Raw genomic sequence first — 13,484 nt, 5'->3', positions numbered from 1 at the left:
GGAATTCCACTTTTGCTTATATTAAAGATCGTATGTGGCATAAGATTAATTCTTGGAGTAGCAAATGTTTATCTAAAGCAGGGCGTGAAGTCATGATCAAATTCGTATTACAAGCCATTCCGTCGTATGTGATGAGTATATTCCAACTGCCGGCTAACCTTATCAACACAATTGAGAAGATGATCAATTCCTTTTGGTGGGGTCATGGTCGTACTAATCAGTGAGGAATCAACTGGTTAAGTTGGGAGAAATTATCTATGCATAAAACTAATGGAGGAATGGGCTTTAAAGACCTTGCGGCTTTTAATCTTGCTATGTTAGGTAAGCAAAGTTGGAAATTCTTAACAGAGCCAGATACTCTTGTTGCCCGTTTATTCAAAGTTTGATATTTCCCAAATAATACCTATCTCACAGCATCCATTGGCCATAACCCAAGTTATGTCTGGCGTAGTATTTTGCGTGCCCGCTTCATTGGTCGTGGTGGTGCCCGATGGTGTATAGGCGCAGGTAATTATATTCCTATTTTGGGAGAACGTTGGCTTTTGAATGGTGAATGCATTGATCCTAATATTGTTGGTGCACAATATGTTCGTCATGTTACTATTGACAATTGGATGCTACCGAATGAGAAGAGATGGAATGAGCTAGTAGTCCGACAAGTAGTCCGACAAGTATTTAGTGGTGACTTAGCTTATCACATCATGAGAACACCCATTATTGCTCATGTACAGTCAGACAAATTGATTTGGAAGGCAGAAAAGCATGGTAAACTTTCGGTAAAGAGTGCTTATCGTTTGTGTGTGGAAGAACTGATCGATTCTTCTCATCTCCGACGGCCTGGTAACTGGTCCGGTATTTCGAAGTTAAAAGTGCCACCAAAGGTTCGAAATTTAATTTGGAGGATGTGCAGGGGCGTCTTACATACCAGAATGCGATTGCAAGACAAAGGCGTGCAATGTCCTATGAATTGTGTCAGTTGCGATTCCACCCAAGAAGATGTGGAACACTTATTTTTTGCTTGCCCCTTGTTGTGCAAACTTGGCGTATGACAGGTTTATGGTCTCATATTGTTGTTGTTCACTTAACTTATGTGTTTGCTACACAAATCATTTTCATTTTGGTTGAAATGTTACCTACCGAGCAGAAACAACTATTTGCAGCCATGTTGTGGAGCTTATAGAAGCACAAAAATTTAAAGGTTTGGGAGGATAAAACAGAAGTTGCTGCTGTTGTTGTTGTTGTTGACCGTGCACGCAGTCTGCTCACTGACTGGCACCTCGCAAACTCCCGTCCACTGCAAGAAGCATCAGATGACCCATTATCATCTACTGTGCGTGCGAATTCTGATCACGTGGGGACTATCACATCAGCTGTTGTTCCGATTATGTGGAAGAAACCTAACTCGGGGCGATATAAATGCAATGTTGATGCGGCATTTTCATCTACTTTTAATCGTACAGGAATTGGTATATGTCTATGTGATGAGGAAGGAACTTTCGTTCTAGCTAAAATGGTTAGCTTCCCATGTTTACATCAAGTTGCGGTTGGGGAAGCCATGGGTTTATTCGAAGCACTTCAATGGCTTAGCGATATGTCCTTCGACAATGTGGATTTTGAGCTAGATTCTAAAGTTACATGTGATGCGTTCCATTCCCGCCGGGAGGATATCTCAGAGTTCGGGCACATCATCGCATCATGCAAAGCTCTTCACCCCTCTTTTTTTACAAACTCCGTGATAGAGTTCACTAGGCGACAAGCAAATGCAGCTGCTCATGCGCTTGCAGAAGAAGCGACATTTCTAACTAGTCCCGCTATTTATTATCATATCCCTTCTTGTATTGAAACTATTATTTTTAATGAAATACAATGAGTATGTTTCCCTAAAAAAAAAAAATAGAACAACACCGCACAAGACAAATATTTTTGGTATTGAATATTTTTTTTGTCTTATACGATTTTTGTTGAACAAAATGTTATTTTGGTATCACGTGATACAAAAAGTTGTGGTAGTTCAATGAGGGAAACAAATTTTAATTTTTGTTGTCATCTTTCTTTTACAAATTAAACACTATACAATTGAAGCTATCCTGTCTTGTCATTTATTTTTGGCAAAATTACATTTTTAGTCTCTTAACTTAATTTCAGGTAACAATTTGGTCCTTTATCTTTTTTCATTTCAATTTGGTCCTTTTTGTCCATTTTCATATACATTTTCAAGCTTCAAATCTAATATTCTTATGCAAACATAGACGAAGATCATAGATTTGTAGACTAAAATACCATAAGAAAATAAAATCAGAAATTTTAAGCTTAAAATTCATATGAAAATGGACAAAAAGGATCAAATTGAAATGAAAAAAAGATAAAGGACCAAACTGTTACTTGAAATTAAGTTAAGGGACTAAAAGTGTAATTTTACCTTTATTTTTTTAGCAAATCAAACTCATCAAGAGATTTTTCTATGAGGTGAGAACTTCACGCCGTTTACGTGTTAACATAAATTGAAAAATTAACACCACCAAAAAAATTAAATTAGAATCCTTTTTTTTTTTTTGGTTACAATTAGAATCCTTTTCAATCAATATCATATCTCCTCCTTTAATTGGAAAATATTTTGGTAATGATTAATGCAATAAAGCGGTAGTCTCCCTATAAAAAAAAGTCTACGACCCCTTCAAAAATTTTTCACACATTTCACTTTAGTCATCGTATCAAAAGTTCTTTCTCGGAATGATGAGATTTGATTTTCTTTTGTTTGTGTCAACACTAGTTCTTAGCACATCGTTGTCATATGCCTACACATATAATGTTGGTGACAAAGATGGTTGGACAGTCAAACCCTCACAAGATTACGGCTCTGTTTGGTAAAAATAGCGGATAGCTGATAAGCTAGTTGATAGATTTTAGCTTATAAGCTAGCTGATAGCTTTTAGCTGATAAGCTAGCTGATGACCGATGACTGATAAGCTAGTTGAAGTGTTTGGTAAAATTAGCGGTTTAACTAGCTGATAAATATAAAATGACATAAAAGGGTATTATTAATTCAAAATATAAAGTTTATATAACTTGATATTTAAATATTCAGGAATTCTTAATTCAATTTTGTTTTTTAAAAAGTAATTGAAATTTATAAATTTAATATATCTTTTATATTGTAAATTAAATTTTATTCACTAAAAAATTTATTTAAGTATAACGAGGTATATATACTTTTTTTGTCAACGGAGGTATATATATTTTTTGTCAACAACATAAGGCAAGAAAGATAAATGGAGGTATTTTGTCAAAAAAAAAAGAAGAAGAAGAAGAAGATAAATGGAGGTATATATTGTCAGCAACATAAGGCAAAAGATAAATTGAGATATATATATTGTAGCAACATAGGGCAAGTGAGATAAATAATAACGAGGGATGTATTTGTCAAAAAAATAATAATAATAATAACGAATGATGTATATTTATTAGGAAAAAAAAACTAGGGATGTATATTAGGGAATTGTAGGTTTGAATTAAACTAGACCAATGACCCGTGCTACCGCACGGGTCCAACCACGTAAAAGTTGATCGGAACAATAAAAATAATGTAACCATACATTGGCGATAGAAGTTTTATATCATACATAACAAAATGAAATGGTAGCATACATAACAAAAAGGTTTGAAACTCAATCGTATAAATCACTGGAATTGAAAAAAAGCAAAACAACAAAAAAATTAAAATATATATTATATAGCGCCAATAGGTTAGTTTATAATGGCTAGATGTATAAATATGACCTCAATATATAAATAGAAACTCACTTACGCGTACATCGCCGAATATCGCACCCTTTGAATCGAAAATCTGCACAAAGTTATAGGGAGAAGACAACTCTTTATAGAAAGTTTTTAATGTAAATGACAATTGTAAATCAATTGGTATTAATTCCTATTAATTGCAGCAATTAATAGCCTTAACCGCGTATTGCTTTGTAAATACTCACAACGTTAATTCATGGACATTCTCGCTTGCACCGCGCATTGGTTTATAGAAAGTTTTTAATGTAAATGGCCCTTGTAAATCAAACGGTAGTAATTCCTATTAATTGCAGCAACTAAAAGCATTAACCGTGTATTGCTTTGTAAAGTCATAAGAAATAATTCATGAAAATTCTCACTTGTACCGCATATGGCTTTATAGAAAGTTTTTAATGTAAATGATCACTGTAAATCAATTGGTAGTAATTCCTACTAATTAAAAGTTTTAACCGCGTATTGCTTTGTAAAGTCATAAGAAAACAGTTAGGAGGATTCTATAAATTTCTTGTGGCATTATATGAAAAAAACTATACATTTAAAACGTAGTAGACAGTTATATGTTCATGGGAAGGAAATACTACAGAAATCATCTTTGAAACCTGCAGCATGTTGACAAAGGTATCTGTAGTAATGCTACACCCCACCTGAGAGAGGATATATGAAAAACGATTAATTTTCATATAGTTGTGATTGCGCAAAAGTGACTGAAATGTTTAAAAGTTTACGTTATGAAAAAACGATTGATTTTCATATAGATGTGATTGTTTCAGGGATCTGTAAAAGTTTTGACATGCTAATAATACGACATTGTATGTATTTCAAAAATATTAGACTTCAGAAACTACTACTAAAAAGTGAGCATCTACAAATCCTTAGTCGTCGAGTCGAAATATGCTTCGAATAATATATATTTTCATAGTTATAGCCTAACTGTAAATTTCAAATTGGATCCCTGCCATTTTTGACCTATTAACAGATCATATATATTACTTGATAAATTCGGTAAATATAACTTGAAACAGAATTGTTGCTAGATAAATTTGGTTGCTAGAAATGCAGAATTGTAAATATACTCCATAGATGCTGTTTGGATTACAAAACCATAAACGAAAAAGATAAATACTCAATCAAAGTAGAAAAACACAGAAAAGAAAGCAGATTAAAATTGTTCAACTTTCAAAGAAACTCAATATTTGTCTGAAGGTTCAACTCATTATTTCGCAGAGAAACGCAGAAAAGACCGCTGAAGAGAAACTCATTATTTTTCTTTTGGCTCAACTTTCACACGAACCATTTTAGTTGGTTTGGTTATAGATTCCTCCCCAATTTCTATGACACCACCTCCAGCTGAAGTATTACCATCAGAAGATATCTTTCTTTCAGATGTGGTTGACGGAGTTCCCAGTTTGTTGGAGTTGCTGCAAGAATCATCTAACTCAGCCAAATCCTAAAAGGAGAATAAAGGCATATTAGGATGATATAATTCGGCCATCAGAATGCTAAAAAAGCATAAGATCAATTAGTCTGCTTATAAATTTATCACCAAATTATTGGCATCACTACCCAGCGCAGTCAACTCTAATTCCTTATCAACACCATCATCATCAGTTGAATCCTGTTAAAAAGACAGTTTCTTCCGTGTCAAAATTCTAATATATAACGGCATGCGCAAGAATCCATACCGATATGATAGTACAAAAAAAATATAAACAAAAAAAAAACCTTGAGATTGTATTTCTTGATGAATTCATTGATGACTTCAACATCATCAGTAGCCCTTTTGACACCATAGTTCCTCCACTTCCTATTGATATTACCATCACTAACCTCCACCTTAAAGAACATTTTTTTGTCCACAAAAAAGTTGAAATCAATAGGATAACCAATTGACTTGTTCTCAGGCTGCACCAAGCAAATGGGAGTTTGTAGTGATTAGTGTTGACTTGAATCTGCATATAAAATATAAAACTAAGAATAAGAAAGCAACCTTGTTAATTTCTGCAATCAAGTCTTGGACATTCCTTCATATGAACTGGGTGACAATACGATCAAAGAGAACAAATGTTGTCGAGCCAGAATCATCCATGACAATGACATGCAGCTTGAACCTACAATGGATTGATTAATGATATCAGTTATAATCCAATTTAATTATTTGCATTGATATGTTTCATATAAAAAGCGGCATATTTACCTCGGAACAACGCCTTTGCATTCCTTGCATCTTTTGCAAGATAGTTTTCCATCAACCACGGTAACCAACAATGAATACATCAAAGGCAGCGATCATATAATTGATTAGGAGGGAAAAAAGGGGTGATTACGGCACTAATTGGCATTAACTACGATTTTATTCGCTAAATGAATACATACGATATGATTCCCTAAATAGAAAAGTTTACCAATCGTTGAGAGTTATGGTGATTTGATTGGCATTAACTACGATTTTAATGGACATTATGACGCATCTGTATGAGATAGGAAATGAGTAGTTACGATTTTATTTGCATTATTTGCATTGATTAATGAATACATCAATGGCAGCGATCATATAATTGATTAGGAGGGAAAAAAGGGGGTGATTAGGGCACTAATTGGCATTAACTGCGATTTTATTTGCTAAATGAATACATACGATATGATTCCCTAAATAGAAAAGTTTACTAATCGTTGGGAGTTATGGTGATTTGATTGGCATTAACTACAATTTTAATGGACATTATGACACATTTGTATGAGATAGGAAATGAGTAGTTACAATTTTATTCGCTAAATGAATACATACGATATGATTCCCTAAATAGAAAAGTTTACTAATCGTTGGGAGTTAGGGTGATTTGATTGGCATTAACTACGATTTTAATCGACATTATGACGCATCTGTATGAGATAGGAAATGAGTAGTTTGAAACATATCATTTGAATCAACGGCTGAGATTAGATTAGCAAGGAATTCACATCAACGGCTAAGATCATATAATTGCTTAGGAGGGAAAAAGAGGGGGTGATTAGGGCAAACATGATAGCTTGGCAACTCTAGCTTTTATAATAAAGGATTATAATAAAAGGGTAAAAATGGATTTTAGATAAAATAATAGGGGTAAAAGTGGAAGAAAATATGAGAAGCTATAAGCTATAAGCTCAAACGCTACTTGGAATAGCTTCTGAAAAATAGCTTATAAGCTCGTGAAATAAGCTATAAGCTCATGGTCAAAAAGTGTTACCAAACAGAGCTTTTTTTGTCAAATGAGCTTATAAGCTAGAAGTTAAGAGCTAAAAGCTCTTTTTTGGTGTTTACTAAATAGACCCTACAACTACAATTTCTGGGCTAGTAATATTAGGTTTCAAATCAACGACACACTTTGTAAGTTCAATCCAATTGATTTTTTTTTTTTAAGAAAGTAAACAAAATAATCGAAATACTCCTAAAAAAAATCGAAATGCAAACTTATTAAAAGAATTCAAAATTTAGAATATATATATATATATATATATATATATATATATATATATATATATATATATATTAATCGTTACAATTTTTTTTTGAAGGAATCGTTTGTATGTATCCATTTTCATTGTTATATATTATTTACAGACCGGTATATTTGAGTATTTCTTTCCAATTTAGTTTATAATGTGAATAGACTAAAAATTAGATCAATGATGAAAAACATAAAATATAGATTTTTGTTAAAGTATTGTATTGGTTAGAAATTCGTCTTAAAAAATTGTTCAAGTTGGCTATTGGCTAGAAATTTTATGTGAGGTGTCTAGGTTAGAACCTGACCCATACATATATTACAAGGCATTGTCTCTGTCAATCGAGCTATCACAAAAAAAATATAGAATTTATTTAGATTAAAAGATCATATTTTTACGTCATGAATTGTAATGAAACATTATTCTAATGTCGACAAATTAAATATACCAATTTTTGTTTTATTTTATAATATGTTGTGTTTCACCATTTTGTCATGTAGTTTTTGAGTATAAAAAAGGTTCTGATTCGGTGTTGGTGGTAAACAAACAAGACTATAATTCAAATTTCAAAAACCCATTTTCCGACATTTCTTTCTTTAATACTCCCACCGGTCATAGTTATATATAAGAGAAACTTTTATCTCTAATCTTTTGTTAACAATTCAGTCCAGATCCATCGACTTTTGTTGAACCAACTTTCTCTTATAAATATGACCGGAGGGAGTAATAAACTTTTATCTCTAATATTTCTTTATTTATAATAATAAATTTTTCTCTCTCATCTTTATTTATTTAACAATTAACTTTTATCTCACACCTTTCTTTTTTAATAATAAATTTTTCTCTCTCAATCTCACTCTCATGTTATCTTTTTCTTACCAACTTTCTTCATTTTCATTTTCTCTCATCATTTTCAATTTCATTTTCTCTACTAATTTTCAATTCGGTTTTACTAACAAGTGTTGTTGTCATAGCGAATATGATTTTGTATTTTACGATAACAATATTATATAGTACGTTAATTATGATTTTTCACGAGATGCATATTAATATTTTTTACACTCAAACATATTAGTAAATAAAATCTATGATTATTTTTATTTATTAGTTTTTTTAATATCGTCAATACTAAAAAAAGAACAATATACTATGATTAATCATACTTCAATTTTTCCATTTTTTTTAAAAATGTATCACTAAAAAACCCGTTGGAGTGTACAATTGTAACACATGATCCATTTTAGTAACTACAACAAGTGATCAGTTTTAATTAATATTTTTTTAATATCTATATTTAAACACTGCGACTACCTAAGTTTTATTAATATTAAAACAAGAACAATGTCATAATATACTATGATTAATCATACTTCAATTTTTTCCGTAGTTTTTTTAAAATGTATCACTAAAAAAACCCATTAAAGTGTACAATTGTAACACGAAACCCATTTTAGTAACTATATCGAGTGATCAATGTTAATTAGTATTTTTTTAATATCTCTAATTAAACACCACGATTGCCTAAGTTTTATTAATATATTAATGAAATATATGTGGATGTATGAACTATATATTAATAAAAATATATATGAGTATATGTTTGTGTTACGAAAATATATTAATATATTCTTATTTCTGAAATTTAATGGGAACTATATATTGATAAAATATATATGAGTATATGGACTATATATTAACAAAAATATATCTCACTGTATGTTTTTTTACGGGAATATGTTAGTATATATTTATTTATGAAATGTATTTTCATTTTGTAACCAAAAAAAGAAATGTATTTTCATTTATTAGCTTTTTTAATATCGTCAATACTAAAACAAGAACAATATTATAATATATTATAATTAATCATACTTCAATTTTTTTCGTTGTTTTTTTTATAATGTATCACTAAAAAACTCATTGGAGTGTACAATTGTAACACGGGACCCATTTTAGTAACTACAACGAATGATCAGTTTTAATTAGTATTTTTAATATCTCTTTTTAAACACCGCGAATGACTAAGTTTTATTAATATATTCAAAAAATACATGTGGGTGTATGGACTATATATATATATATATATATATATATATATATATATATATATCTGTGTGTGTGCATGTATATGTTTGTTTTACAAGAATATATTAGTATATTCTTATTTCTGAAATCTAATGGGAACTATATATTTATAAAATATATATGAGCGTATGGACTATATATTAATAAAAATATATCTCCATATATGTTTTTATACGGGAATATGTTAATATATGTTTATTTATGAAATGTATTTTCATGTATTATCTTTTTTAATATCGTCAATACTAAAACAAAAACAAAACTTATAATATACTATGATTAATCATACTTCATTTTTTTCCGTTGTTTTTTTTTTTGGACAATGTATCACTAAAAAACTCGTTGTAGTGTACAATTTTAACACATGACCCATTTTAGTAACTACAATGAGTGAACAGTTTTAATTAATATTTTTTTTAATATCACTATATTAACACCGCGACTGCCTAAATTTTATCAATATATTAATAAAATATATGTGAGTTTATGGACTATATATTAATAAAAATATATATGAGTATATGTTTGTTTTACGGGAATATATTAGTATATTCTTATTTCTGAAATCTAATGGAAACTATATATTGATAAAATATATGAGTGTATCGACTATATGTTAACAAAAATATATCTCACTGTAATTTTTTTTACGGGAATATGTAAGTATTTGTTTATTTATAATTTACGATAACAATATTATATAATACATTAATTATGATTTTTTACGGGATGCATATTAATATTTTTCACACTAAAACATATTAGTAAATAAAATTTATGATTATTTTTATTTATTAGCTTTTTTAATATCATCAATACTAAAATTTAATATATATTTGTTCATATTAAAATTTAATTATTTTGTCATTTTTTATTACTACCGATCAATATATACATTATTATGCTTCGAATACTTTACATATTTTCACTATGGACAAAAAAATACTATGCCAAGCGCAGCCGAGACACGATATGCGGCGGAGCCGCGGCCTTAAAGCGCGGCGAAGCCTCGCTACCCATGCTTTAGCACAGGTATTTCGACTAGTTAACCCTTAAAATAAAAACAAATTTTCTTCTCCGTTGGGGGTAATTTGGTATGTTTGAGGTGTTCTAGAGCAATTTGTGAAATTATGATTTTGTTTATCATTCATTACTCAATATCGTTCAAGAAAGAAGAAAATAAAGAAAGAAAGAAAGGAACTTACATCCAGAACTTGACAGGGTTTCTGTAGAAAGCGAAAACAGGGGTTTTCATTTTCAACCTTCTCAATCAACTTACTTTTCCAATTGATATTCAATTATCATGGGAAACCGATAGAATGTTATGTTATGTTCTGCAGGAACACAACAAAAACTAAATTAATCTAAATTATATTTTACCTGAGATTAAAATAAAAACAAAATCTTCTGCATTGGGGTTATTTTGGTATCTTCGCTATGTTCAAGAGCAATTAGTGAAATTAGAAGAGCAAAATCCATTGACCAAGTTGGGCCTCTCGGGCTGTAACATGCTGGGTGGGTCAGCCCATTTGATAGATATAAGTAACTGAAAACTCTAGAAGACATGAATTTCAAACATTATCTCTCTCTCTTCCTCGATCAAATCTCACTCTCTATTCCATCGATCGTAAATCGTAAATTCCGTCCGGATTCGCATATCATAAAAGTAACTGTTGATTTTCAGAAGCTTGATTCGAATGGCAACTGTTAGAGCTCTTCCTACAATGGTTGATTTTCAGAAGCTTGATTCGGATTCGAATGGTAACTGTTGTTTTTGTTTCATGTTTTTAATGCATTCGATTTCTTACTTTCGGAAGTGTTAAACTTTTGATTGATGTTTGTTGTGTTGTGTAGGACCCAGTCCTTCGATTGAGGAGAAACTTGTTAAATCTCTTCCTCGTTTGCTTCGATGTTTAGTTAAGGACAATTTTCCTCGGGACCAGGTTTGTTTGAAACTTGTCTATTTTATCTCTAGTTTGGTCTAGTTGAAATTTTGTTTGTTTTGATTTTTTTTTTTTTTTGTGTGACTTTGTTTGTTTAGTATTACTCTGCTTTCGCACTCAGAAACATAACAGCTGGAACTTCTGAGAACACTAAGTTGGTAATTGATCATGGGGCTGTACCAATGCTTGTCAACCTACTTAGTTCACCTCATGATGCTGTTCGAAACCAGGTATTTTTATTATACTAATATGTAGTAGCAGTAGAAAAGGATTTTTTTTTTGCTGAACACTAAAACTCTGAAATTGTAGGCTGTGTTGGCATTGGGAAACATTGCCGCTGATTCCCCTAGTTGCCGTGATCTCGTTCTCAGTCATGGTGCCCTGATCCCTCTGTTATCCCACTTGAATGAGCAAGCAGATAATCTTTCTATGCTCAGAAATGCCGTGTGGGCCCTGGCGTGCTTTTGCATGTGCAAGCCACCACCCTCATTTGAGCAGGTACTTGTTATTTTTGTTAAATTAAAACTGAACCTGCAAGAACACTTTTATATGTATGTGTATTAATACTAGATTTTTATCGACAGGTGAGGCCAGCGCTTCCAGCTCTCCAGCGTTTGCTTTTATCCAATGATGCAGAAATCCTCACATATGCATGCTGGGTACTCTTCTCTCTTTCTGCTGACCCATTTGACAAAATCCAAGCGGTGATCGAGGCAGGTGTATGTGGCAGACTTGTGCAGCTCCTTCTGTAAGTACCTATTCTTCTATCCCTGCTCAAAACCATATTCTTTTGCAATTCTTGATTATTTTGGCTCTAATTGTATCTGCATCTTTTTGAAGGCACCCATCTCCTTCTGTGCTGCTTCCTGCACTTCGCACGGTGGGAAATATTGTAACCGGAGACGATATGCAGACTCAGGTAATAATAAGTTGCTTATTCCAAATTCAATTTAACTGCTATTGGGTAAAGTACTGAATTCCTGCTGTGTTAGTTATTTTGGAAATCAAATTAAAATTTTAATTAAATATTATAACCTGAAATTATTCATAGGTGAGTTTTTCAAGTAAGTATGCGGTTGTTGAAAATTGATTGGCAATCTTTAGAAATATTAGACTAGGGATCAATTTTGTTTTTTGAGGGGGATAAAGTTTAGTCATACTTGCTAGCCATTGCTGGTGATTCACAGCTATTTATTACCATCAATCTAGTCTCTTAAGCCTAGGAATCAATTTTGTTTTTTGAGGGGGTTAGGGAATTTTATCTTATGGATAAAGTTTAGTCATACTTGCTAGCCATTGCTGGTGATTCACTGCTATTTATTACCCTCAATCTAGTGTCGTCTCACCCCTTGTATAAGTATCATGTCATCTCATATGTCACCTGTGAGAATTACCTGATTTGGTGGGGCTCTTTTTGTCAGGTTGTTATCAATCATGGTTCGCTCCAATGCCTTTTGAGCCTGTTGACCCATGATCACAACAAAAGTATTAAGCAAGAAGCTTGCAGGACTGTATCAAACATTACAGCTGGTAACAGAGAGCAGATACAGGTAAGCAAATAAATCCCATCTTTTTTATACTCAAATGACGTCAAATATCATGGTTAATAAAGCGCAGTGAACTCTACCTTTTATTTATGTACGATGCAGGCTGTTATTGAAGCTGGTCTGATTGCTCCTCTGGTCAATCTTCTTCAAAATGCCGAGTTTGACATTCAAATAGAAGCTGGATGGGCTCTCTCTAATGCTGCATCTGGCGGTACCCACGCACAAATCAAGTACGTGAAGTCGTTTTTAATTGTTATTTTCTTGCCCTGCTTCGTGCTGGCAACATTGAGAATTTACGTATTAACTTACCAAATGTTGTTGTTATTACAAGGTACTTGGCGAGCCAGGGTTGCATTAAGCCTCTGTGTGATTTACTTGTTTGCCCTGATACAAGATTTGTCGCTGTCTGTTTAGAAGGTCTTGAGAATTTTCTGAAGGTTGGAGAAGCGGATAAAAACTTAGGTAACACCGGAGATGTCAACTTGTATGCTCAGACGATAGATAATAACGAGGGTTTGGAAAAGATTGAAAACTTGCAGAGTTGAATTCAATCAACAGAAACAACACATGGGAACTCACTGAATTGCCTGCATCTGGCGGTACCCACGCACAAATCAAGTACGTGAAG

The 13,484-nt window shown here is 32.0% G+C and overlaps 3 protein-coding genes across 6 annotated transcripts in view; 2 read left to right on the top strand and 1 right to left on the bottom strand.

Annotated features, from left to right (window-relative positions):
* LOC146902652 (importin subunit alpha-2-like) overlaps window positions 1–13,484 on the top strand; it is a 29,747-nt gene that overhangs the window by 15,696 nt on the left and 567 nt on the right. Inside the window, exons 2-10 of one of the 3 annotated variants that reach the window (XR_015021138.1) lie at window positions 11,070–11,127; window positions 11,221–11,309; window positions 11,408–11,539; window positions 11,619–11,807; window positions 11,894–12,057; window positions 12,150–12,228; window positions 12,731–12,859; window positions 12,959–13,086; window positions 13,188–13,474. Coding sequence is in view for 1 of the 3 variants with exons in the window: in XM_085731539.1 (XP_085587665.1) it covers window positions 11,064–11,127; window positions 11,221–11,309; window positions 11,408–11,539; window positions 11,619–11,807; window positions 11,894–12,057; window positions 12,150–12,228; window positions 12,731–12,859; window positions 12,959–13,086; window positions 13,188–13,273 (1,060 nt within the window). In the remaining 2 variants the exon portion in view is untranslated. Of the gene's footprint in view, window positions 1–10,902; window positions 11,128–11,220; window positions 11,310–11,407; window positions 11,540–11,618; window positions 11,808–11,893; window positions 12,058–12,149; window positions 12,229–12,730; window positions 12,860–12,958; window positions 13,087–13,187; window positions 13,475–13,484 lie in introns of those variants that run through there. The other 2 variants (XR_015021137.1, XM_085731539.1) reach the window with 2 other exon arrangements.
* On the top strand, window positions 258–1,870 carry LOC146902654 (uncharacterized). The gene is made up of 3 exons (XM_085737153.1): window positions 258–321; window positions 415–881; window positions 1,181–1,870. The coding sequence occupies exons 1-3, from the start codon at window positions 258–260 to the stop codon at window positions 1,868–1,870; spliced, it is 1,221 nt and encodes a 406-aa protein (XP_085593279.1).
* On the bottom strand, window positions 4,757–6,846 carry LOC146902653 (uncharacterized). 2 transcript variants are annotated; one of them, XM_085733670.1, is made up of 5 exons: window positions 5,993–6,846; window positions 5,786–5,906; window positions 5,521–5,700; window positions 5,342–5,413; window positions 4,986–5,245 (listed from the first exon to the last, which is right to left on the bottom strand). In XM_085733670.1, the coding sequence occupies exons 3-5, from the start codon at window positions 5,641–5,643 to the stop codon at window positions 5,057–5,059; spliced, it is 384 nt and encodes a 127-aa protein (XP_085589796.1). In that variant the 5' UTR covers window positions 5,644–5,700; window positions 5,786–5,906; window positions 5,993–6,846; the 3' UTR covers window positions 4,986–5,056. The 2 variants fall into 2 exon arrangements, with proteins under 2 accessions (XP_085589795.1, XP_085589796.1); XM_085733669.1 differs by having other exon boundaries at window positions 4,757–5,245; window positions 5,521–5,906.

This window comes from Medicago sativa, chromosome 8 (assembly GCF_051527215.1).
Source record: "Medicago sativa cultivar Bolivia chromosome 8, Bolivia_mono, whole genome shotgun sequence".
NCBI lineage: Eukaryota > Viridiplantae > Streptophyta > Magnoliopsida > Fabales > Fabaceae > Medicago > Medicago sativa.
The sequence above is the reverse complement of the archived record's forward strand: the minus strand, read 5'-3'. Positions and strand labels throughout refer to the sequence as shown.